We start from the raw sequence: 9,291 nt of genomic DNA on the forward strand, positions 1-9,291 counted from the left end.
TGCAGAGCAGCCTGGGCCAGAGATGAGCCCGGTCACCCCCTTCTACCTATTGTGACAGGTCCCTAAGTCACATTCTAAAGTCCAATGCCTCAGGCAAGCCCGTCTGCTGCCCAGGCTCCAGGGGAGCCCTCGGGACAAATCAGGAGCCCCCGTGGCTCACAGTTGGCCTGTAGTGGCTGGTCCTGGCCACCTGCCTTGCAGAGCGCCCCGTGGCCCCACTCCCTGCTGCTGGGGACCAGGAGGGGTCCCCTCCCCCATATTCAGAATAACTTCCTGTAGAGCAGGTTCTTAGAATTGGAAAAGCTGGACAGAAGGTGTGAGTTAACAAATCCCCGTCCTGGGGTGGGACGGGGGCCTCAGGTTCTCGCCCCGCTTGTCCTCCCACCACGCAGCCATAAGCGCACGAGCCCCAGCCCAGCCTGCACAGCCCCTTCTAGCTTAACTAACGCCTCCTTCCCCCCTCCCCTCCCCCGCAGTCGCCCAGCGCTCCCCGCCCTCCCCTCCTTTCTCAAGCCTCTCGTCCACTCTGTCCCAAACCGTTGGGATCTGGAGGGCAGGCTTGGTGGCAGCAGACACAATAGCCGTGGGGCCATGGCCTTGTCCACGGCACTGGCTTCCGGGCAGCAGAGGGCCTGCCCGGGCCCAAGCAGCAGGGCTATCGGCCTGATGGGGCTCCTCTGTCCCCTGGCTCGTGAATGCACCCGCCTCCCTGGAGGTGGGTCGTGCAGTAGGGCCTGGGCATCCTCAGTGAGCTGTGACCCCGGGGGCAGCCGAACTCCAAGGCCCCATCACAGGTCTTGTCCTTGGTGGCCTGCCTTTTCTCATAAGTAGTCCCTGGTGACCAGAGTTCTGCACAGCCACAGGGAACTGGCCGCTTTTGCTGTCGCCCTTACTTCTGTGCTCAGTTTTCTCTCTCTCTCTCCCCCACCCCCATCTCTGTCCCTTCTCTCTGTTGGTTGGTCTCTGTCTCTGCTTGGCTTTGCCCCAGGGTCGTGCTGTGGCCCATTTTTGTGGCCAAAAAGCCTGGTTTTTCCTTTTCTTTAAGGAAGCCCTCAGGGTTGGGCTGGAGCCCCACTTCCGCCTTTGCCTTTTCCGCCTGAGCCTGTCTTCCATCCTAGCACTCCGATCCCCTGTGCTGCTGGGGGTCCCCACCCCTGGCTCAGACTGCACACCCAGCGGGCCCTTGATAACGAGGGGCAACCACACTGGTTGACGAGTGGCACCCAGCCATCTGTGTCCTAGAAGTCCCATGCCCAGTTCCCTCCAAGCTCCCGCTGTTGAGCTGGGGATGGGTGGCAGGCAGGCCACGGAGACCAAACATGCCCCTTTCTCTGAGGGCGCAACCAAGTGCCTGTAGATCAGTGAGCCGGGTCACGACGCTGTTCACCCAGGCAGCCAACAGCCTGGCGACCTTGTGCCCTGTGCCATCTGCCTCGGCTCCCAGGTGGGCAGTAAGCCACACAGGTGCATTGTGGCACCAGGGCCACGGGGGCAGCCAGCCCTGGGAAAGATCGCCTGTTCCCACACCGTGTTTGCGCATGTGTGTGTGCGCACGGGCATGGCCTGCTGCGTGACCTTGGCCCAGCCCGAGGTAGCTGGAAACTGGCTATTACCTGGCCCCAGGTGCATGGCCTGGAGTGTGGCCAGGCTGGAGGAAGGGGCTGAGTAGGAGGAGGAAAAAGGGGCCCTCTGCGGGCAGTTGCCAACTCAGAGTCCTGGCCGGCTCCAACCCCATAAATACCCGTGGGCCGGAGGGAAGGCTGCACACGGGCTGGCACACACCATGGGTCACCTGGGGCTGGTCGTCTTGGGCCTCACCTGCTGCTGGGCAACCGTGAGCGCGGCCAAGGTAAGCGAGGGCCCGGCAGAGGGGCCACCGGCCTCTCACTGAGACCTGGGAGTGGGGCGGCACCGCGGAGGGAGGACGGGCAGCGTCATGGGCAGGGAGAGCCAACCCGAAAACAGAACCCGATGGTCAAAATGGCATTTCCTGGGCACTACATGTTCTGTGTATGTTCCCATTACTGGGTACAGCATGCCAAATTAAATCTGGATTTCAGGGTATGTTCTATGCAGTATTGGGGTATACTCACACTAAAAACAAAATGTCAGTTTACCTGACATTCAAAGGCAACTGGGAGTCCTCAGTCTTTATTTGCTGAGTCTGGGGACCCAACACCCCCCTGGCTCTTTCCAGAGGGGTTGATGTCCCTCTTCATAGAAGGGGCCAGAGAAGACGAGCTGTCCCCCAAGCTCACACAGCCACCAGTGGCTGAGCAGAAACCTGGAACCCCAGAGTGGCTCCCAACCTAACCTCCAGGTCCCAAGAGAGTGGTCCCCAGCTGCTCGCTGGAGAGTCAGGAGGCCACCCGGGGCGGGTACGCCATCGGCCGCAGTCTGCGGAACGGCGGGGAGAGGGCTTCAGGCTCCAAACCCCACAGACACGTGGCCGGGTGGTGTCCACTCTCCTCCAGCTGCCCTGGGGCCTGCCCCTTGGCCCCGGAGGTTTAGGTGCTGGCCCCAAGAGGTCACTGTCTTCGGCGGGGGGGCTTCTCTGAGGGCAGAAAGGGCCAGGATTGCTTCCCGCTGTTCCAGCAGCCAGTGTCCCCGTCCCCTCCTTGCCCCCATCCAGGGCCCTCAGGCCAGTCTCCGTTCTGAGACATGACTTCCCAGTCCCCAGGCAGTGACCTGGCCTGCTGCCCCATCCCAGCAGCCGGGAAGCCTGTCAGAAAAGATGCCTGGAGGCCTGAAACCAGGCTGCTCCTCCCCAGCGGGGAGAGATGGGGTGGGGCTGGGGGAGCACACCTGTGCCTTGCCCCCTTGAGGCACGTGGCCAGAGTTGCTCCGGCCTCCTCTCCAATTCCAGCCAACCCCCTCCCCTGTTAGCCCCCACCTTACAGGGTGCTGAGACCCCAGCAGGGCCGAGGGGTCGGGGGCTTCCCTGTCCTTGGCCCTCTTGAACCTAGCACAGGTGAGAGCCAGGAAGCAGATCCCCGCCACGGGACCAGACAGATGGGGAGGCAGCTCTAGCAGGGGATGAGAGCCTGGCTCTCCCACAGGGTGACTTCAAGCAGGCAGGCCTCAGTTCCCTTCCGGGACAAAGGGTAGATGCGCACCAGCCCCCAGAACCCTCCTGAAGATGGGTGGCATTGGCCACGTGGGGCCAGCTCGGAGTCAGGACTGGCTGCACAGCAGGGATTCTGATGGCCTCGGGGGAGGTGAGGGCTTTCTCGGCACTGAGCACAGGGGCTGTGAGGAGTTGGCACCAGGCCACTGACTAGAGACCAGCTGGACACGGTGAGGGGCAGGGGACACAAGGGAAGCACATGGGCCGTGAGGGAGATTGCCGCCACCTATCTTATAGATGCGCTAACAGCCTCATGGTCACAGCTAGATGGCCTTCTCCGAGATCCAGACCTCTACCCCACCTGCCCTGGCCTACCCAGAAGGCTCCCTGGAGTGGGAACACACTGGTTGACCCAACTTCCCCCAAGATTCAGGGAGCGGGACACCCTCAGGGTCCAGGACCAATGCAGAAAGCTGTGCCTCTAGCAATGAGGCAAGTGGCCGGAAGCGGTCTCTGGGGAGCATCTGGGCGCCCTGGGGCCTGTTCAGGACGCCGCCCACCCCCATTCGGGACACCCCCTGGGGCCTGCCTGAGCCTCGGCCTCTACCCCCAGCTGGGCGCAGTGTACACGGAAGGAGGTTTCGTGGAAGGTGTCAACAAGAAGCTTGGCCTCTTTGGCGACTATGTGGACATCTTCAAGGGCATCCCCTTTGCTGCACCCCCAAAGGCCCTGGAGAACCCCCAGCGGCACCCCGGCTGGCAAGGTGGGAGAGGGCAGGGGCTGGTGAGGCCATGCGCCTGGGGGGGCCGTGGGGCGGCTGCCATCCTCACACCTGTCCCACGGGCCGTCCGCAGGAACCCTGAAGGCCAAGGACTTCAAGAAGCGGTGCCTGCAGGCCACCATCACCCAGGACAACACCTACGGGGCAGAGGACTGCCTCTACCTCAACATCTGGGTCCCCCAGGGCAAGAAGGAAGGTGGGTTCACCCTCCCCGCACCCCACAGGTGGCCCCCGAGCCCTGCCCTCGTGTCTGGGGGGCTCTGGAGCCGAACTTCCCTGCGATCGACATGGTGTGGAGGGAGCCTGGGGCGGGGGCCGGCATCTGGGGTGACCCGGCCTGCCTTGCTCTGCCTTAGTCTCCCGGAACCTGCCCGTCATGATCTGGATCTACGGAGGCGCGTTCCTCATGGGATCCGGCCACGGGGCCAACTTTCTCAGCAACTACCTGTATGATGGGGAGGAGATCGCCACGCGAGGCAACGTCATTGTGGTCACCTTCAACTACCGCGTCGGGCCCCTGGGCTTCCTCAGCACCGGGGACGCCAACCTGCCAGGTCCGCCAGCTGTCCTGGGCAGCGCGGTGGGGGACCGAGTGCGCCGCCCCGTGACTGTGAGCTCGGCGGGGGCGCGCCTCAGCGCCCAACGTGCTCGAGCAGCTGCCACCCGTCCGCCTAGAAAGGCCCAGAATCCCATTTGCGGAGCCAGGGAGTTGGAGAGGTGCTGTGAGAGGCAGGAGCCCCTTGGCTGCTGGAGCGAAAGGCTGCCAGACGGACAGACAGACAGACAGGGACCCAGAGGCCTGGGGAGCAGGTGCAGGGAGCCCAGGGAGAGACTTTGCCGGGGCAACCCAGGAGCTGCAGGACAGCCAGACAGACAAGGGTGGCTGTGGGAGGGAGGGAGGGAGAAGAGCGGCAGCTCCTCTGGCTCCCCCGCCCCGTCCCCAGCCTGAGCCCCACACCTGCCCCAGCAGCCCACCGGCCAGCCTCCAGGAGACCCACCATTCAACGTCTAGGGGCTCAGCCAGGGTCTGTGTGCAGTCGAGAACATTCTCAGCCCGCACACACGCACTGTGCACCCCGTGTGGGCCAGGCCCTGGCACCCCCAGACCCGGCCACAGGTCCCTGACGGAGGCCCCTCTCCCACGCTGCCCCCAGGTAACTTTGGCCTTCGGGATCAGCACATGGCCATCGCTTGGGTGAAGAGGAACATCGCAGCCTTTGGGGGGGACCCCGACAACATCACTATCTTTGGGGAGTCAGCTGGAGGCGCCAGCGTTTCTCTACAGGTCTGGGGGCCCCCGGAGGTGGGACCTGCCCCGGAGGGTGTGGGAGGGAGCCACTGGGGGCAGGGAGGAGAGGGCCTGGAACTGATGCGTGGGGTGTCCTTGGCTGAGCCTGGGGTGGGCAGGTGGCGTGAGGCCTTGGTGACGGGACCTGTGTGTGCTGCAGACCCTCTCTCCCTACAACAAGGGCCTCATCCGCCGAGCCATCAGCCAGAGTGGCGTGGCCCTGTGCCCGTGGGCCATCCAGAAGAACCCCCTCTTCTGGGCCAAAAGGGTAAGGCGGAGCTGTGGTGGGCAGGGGAGGGGCCTCCCTCCTTTCCACTCTGTCCTGGACTGCAGCACCCTCTGCCCAGGGCATTGGCCTCACCCCCCTGCCTACTCCCAACTCCAGATCGCTGAGAAGGTGGGCTGCCCCTTGGACGATACCGCCAGGATGGCCAAGTGTCTGAAGGTTACCGACCCCCGCGCACTGACGCTGGCCTACAAGATGCCCCTGGCCGGCATGGAGTGTGAGTGGAGGCTGCTGGGCGGGGCCCGGGGGGCTCGGGGTCGGCGACGGCCATGCTCCTGGAGGAGAGAGGGGCCGCCGGCTGTGAGGCTGACCCGGCCGCGACGGCTGGCCTCCCGCGGCAGCGTGCTGCCCCAGCACCCTCGCAGGCTCAGTCGGCCGGCTGTAAGGAGCGGAGACATTCTTCCTCTGTACCCCAGTGGGTCATGACCCTTTGAGAAGCAGATGATCACATGGGCTCCGCCCCCTGACGAGGCACACATCCGCAGTCATTTGGGGACAATTTTAGGGAGACTCATGGACCCAAAACCAAGAGGCTTTGTCCTAGACGGTCATTTGTTCTCCCTGCCACTCGTGCAGTCTACACACACCCACCAAGCAACCACAGGAGCCTCTGGTCCTCCCAGCTCTGCTCCTCTGGGCCCGAACGCCGGGGACCCCGACAGCCCAGTGGGCTGGGATTAGCCCTTGCTCACCCTTCCCATGCTAAGAGACCCCATCATTTGCGTCTTGACCTGATGCCAATTAACCAACAGTGTTCTGAGCAAAGCGGATGCAAAGCAAACACGTGGCCCCACCTGCCAACCAGTCGTTCCCTCTGGCGTGCACTGGGAGGAAAAGCAGCCGGCCTGGGCCTCCTGAAGGCCGCTGCCTCCACGTGCCCTGAGCCAGCTCTGCAGTCCTTTTGGGGCCAGCTCAGGGGGTCTGCAGGACAATGAGGACCTCGCAGTTTCTGGCGCACACGCTGGAACCCAGCCCCGAGAGGGGGTGAGCCTCTTTCATCATCGGTCGTCTCAATCCCTTCCCCATCTTCCTCCCAGAGGCTGAGGGAGGACAGCCTTGGGCTCTAGACCGGTGGTGTTCTGCCCGGGCGGGCAGTTCTGCTCCAGGGCACGCATGACCGTGTTGGGAGACAGTTTTGGCTGTCACGACTGCAGAAGGGGTGCCACAGGCATCCCGCGGGTTGAGGGATGCGGCTGCACATCCTGCAAGGCGCTGGGCCTCGGATTATCCCGCCCTTAATGTCGGCGGTGCTGAGGCTGGAGAAGCCGGGTCTGGATCAGAGGAGGCAGGAGGTCGGGCCGGGGTCGAGTCTGGGTACAGGACGTGTCAGAGCCCGCCTCTCTCCCACCCAGATCCCATGCTGCACTATCTGGGCTTCCTCCCTGTCGTCGACGGAGACTTCATCCCCAATGACCCCGTCAACCTGTACGCCAACACGGCCGACATTGACTACATAGCGGGCACCAACAACATGGACGGCCACATCTTTGCCGGCATCGACGTGCCCGCCATCAACAAGAACAACCAGGAGGTCACGGAGTAAGCAGTGGGTGCGGGGCCTGGGGGGCAGTGCCCAGGGGTGGCTGACAAAGGTCAGACCCGGGTTGGGGGGGCCTCCTGTGGCCCTCTGCTGGGTGGGGGTGCAGATACCCTCCCACTGGCACTGGGTAGAGGGGCCAATGCTGGCATGGTCCCTGCAGAGAGGACTTCTACAAGCTCGTCAGCGGGCTCACCATCACCAAGGGGCTTAGGGGTGCCAACACCACCTTTGACATCTACACTGAGCCCTGGGCCCTCGACGCATCCCAAGAGACCAAGAAGAAGACCGTGGTGGACTTGGAGACTGACATCCTCTTCCTGGTGCCCACCGAGATTGCCGTGGCCCAGCACAGAGCCAATGCCAAGTGAGGACCTGGGCGGGGAGGCCCCCTGGGGAGGACCACCCACCTGGGATGGAGCACTGGAGCCCTCAGGCCTCTTGGGAGGGTGGTTCATGGGTGTCTTCGAGGCCTGGGAAAGCCGGGCTTGGGTCCCCACCTGGGCCTGTGCCACCTGCTTTGTCCAGGCCTGACGAGACCTGAGAGGGCCCCTCCCTACCTCCCAGCCTCAGGGGGGCTTTGCAACCCCCCCGCGATCCTCTGGCCAGCCCGGCACCCAGTGCCCTCTCTCACTCCACAGTCCCTCCCACTGAAAAGTTCTTGAGCTGGTCGACCTTCCCCTCGTGCTGCATGGAAGGAAAGAACCCTGGATGATGATGGTCTCTGTTGTGGGTTTCAACTTGACCTACTTTCAAAATAACTTTGGCCTGGGACCACATTAAAAATCTCTATATGATAATAGCCAATGAAATTAAACAAAAGTTAAGAATGTTTAAAAAGTAAGAAGACAATATACCCGGCATCTAGAGAAAGTTTCGCAGCAGCTAAGCAGTAAATGTAGCTCTGAGCTTCCTGTCAGTCAAGGCAAAAAGGGAAACATCTGAGGGTATATAGCTTGTTCAATTAAATTAAGATACAAATTCACTTGCAGGGCAAAAAAGATCTTTCTTGATACTGAATATCAGGAGAAAGCTGCCTTAGTGGGTTTTGTGGAGGTGAATTATCAACACAACTGAAATCGTAGATGCCCCGAATCTGTGGCTTTGGCCCACGGCTTTCCCTTTCCCAAGTGTCAGCATCCCAGCTTCTTCATGAGGCTTGTGGGAATTCCCCAGACCCTTCCCTGCTCCCCCCATGGCTCCCTCCGGAGCCCACCCCTGCGCTGGGTGGCCCCAGGTGAGCACCTTGCCAACGGGGGTGCTCTCCCTTCCCTCCTCAGGAGCGCCAAAACCTACACCTACATGTTCTCCCACCCCTCTCGGATGCCCACCTACCCCAAATGGGTGGGGGCTGACCACGCAGATGACCTCCAGTATGTCTTTGGGAAGCCCTTCGCCACCCCCCTAGGCTACCGGACCCAAGACAGGACAGTCTCCAAGACCATGATTGCCTACTGGACCAACTTTGCCAGAACTGGGTAAGGCAGCAGTGAGGCTGAGCCCAGAGCCCCTGCCACCTGGCCCTGAGGGCCTGGGTTCTAGTCTCTGTTCCCTCACTTCCACATAAGCTCCTCCAACCTCGGTACCTCTGTCTGTCTGTGAGGCTGGGGTACTGCCCGGGGCCCTGGGATCAGTACGGCCTGGGGCTCCACGTCCCCAGCCAGTGCCAAGGCGCCAGACTGCGAGGGGCCCCGAAGGTAAGGGCGGTGCAGAGCGGGGGCGGGGAGGTGCTGTCCAGGCAAGCCAGGGCCCAGGTGGGCTAGGAACACAGGTCTCCAGCCTCCTGTAAGTCCCCACCCCCACCCAGCCTTTTTCCTGCCTGCAGGGACCCCAACATAGGACACTCGGCTGTGCCCACGCACTGGGATCCCTACAGCATAGAAAGTGGCAACTACCTGGAGATCACCAAGAAGATGGACAGCCACTCCATGAAGCAGCACCTGAGGGCCAGCTACCTGCGCTACTGGACCTTGACCTACGAGGCCCTGCCCACAGTGAGCGGAAATGGGGCCGTCCCCGCGCCCCCCTCGGGGGACTCTGAGGCCGCCCCTGCTCCCCCCTCTGGGGACTCTGAGGCCGCCCCCGCTCCCCCCAACGGGGACTCTGAGGCCGCCCCCGCTCCCCCCAACGGGGACTCTGAGGCCGCCCCTGCTCCCCCCTCTGGGGATTCGGAGGCTGCCCCGGCACCCCCCTCTGGGGACTCTGAGGGAGCTCAGATGCCTGTAGTCATCGGCTTCTAATGTCCTCAGCCCTAAGAAGCCATAGGGTGTGACCCCGGGGAGCCCACCTCCCCTCCAGAGCTCCTCCCGAATAAAGCTTCATCTGTCTGTC

General features: G+C 62.8%; 1 protein-coding gene across 1 annotated transcript; it reads left to right on the forward strand.

The window, feature by feature from the left end:
• The first annotated feature begins 1,481 nt into the window (after positions 1–1,481).
• Positions 1,482–9,291, forward strand: CEL (carboxyl ester lipase). Its single transcript, XM_082696111.1, has 11 exons — positions 1,482–1,849; positions 3,681–3,831; positions 3,923–4,045; positions 4,206–4,403; positions 5,004–5,134; positions 5,298–5,405; positions 5,523–5,640; positions 6,776–6,962; positions 7,124–7,327; positions 8,241–8,438; positions 8,786–9,291. The coding sequence occupies exons 1-11, from the start codon at positions 1,784–1,786 to the stop codon at positions 9,198–9,200; spliced, it is 1,899 nt and encodes a 632-aa protein (XP_082552237.1). The 5' UTR covers positions 1,482–1,783; the 3' UTR covers positions 9,201–9,291.

Source organism: Mustela nivalis (assembly GCF_964662115.1).
Source record: "Mustela nivalis genome assembly, chromosome: 13".
Classification (NCBI taxonomy): Eukaryota; Metazoa; Chordata; class Mammalia; order Carnivora; family Mustelidae; genus Mustela; species Mustela nivalis.

Excerpts from the sequence above, each read along its gene's own strand:
- CEL (XM_082696111.1), top strand. The coding sequence starts at position 1,784 with ATGGGTCACCTGGGGCTGGTCGTCTTGGGCCTCACCTGCTGCTGGGCA. Across the intron at positions 3,832-3,922 it reads GCGGCACCCCGGCTGGCAAG|GAACCCTGAAGGCCAAGGAC; the intron begins GTGGGAGAGGGC and ends GGCCGTCCGCAG. Across the intron at positions 5,406-5,522 it reads CCCTCTTCTGGGCCAAAAGG|ATCGCTGAGAAGGTGGGCTG; the intron begins GTAAGGCGGAGC and ends TCCCAACTCCAG.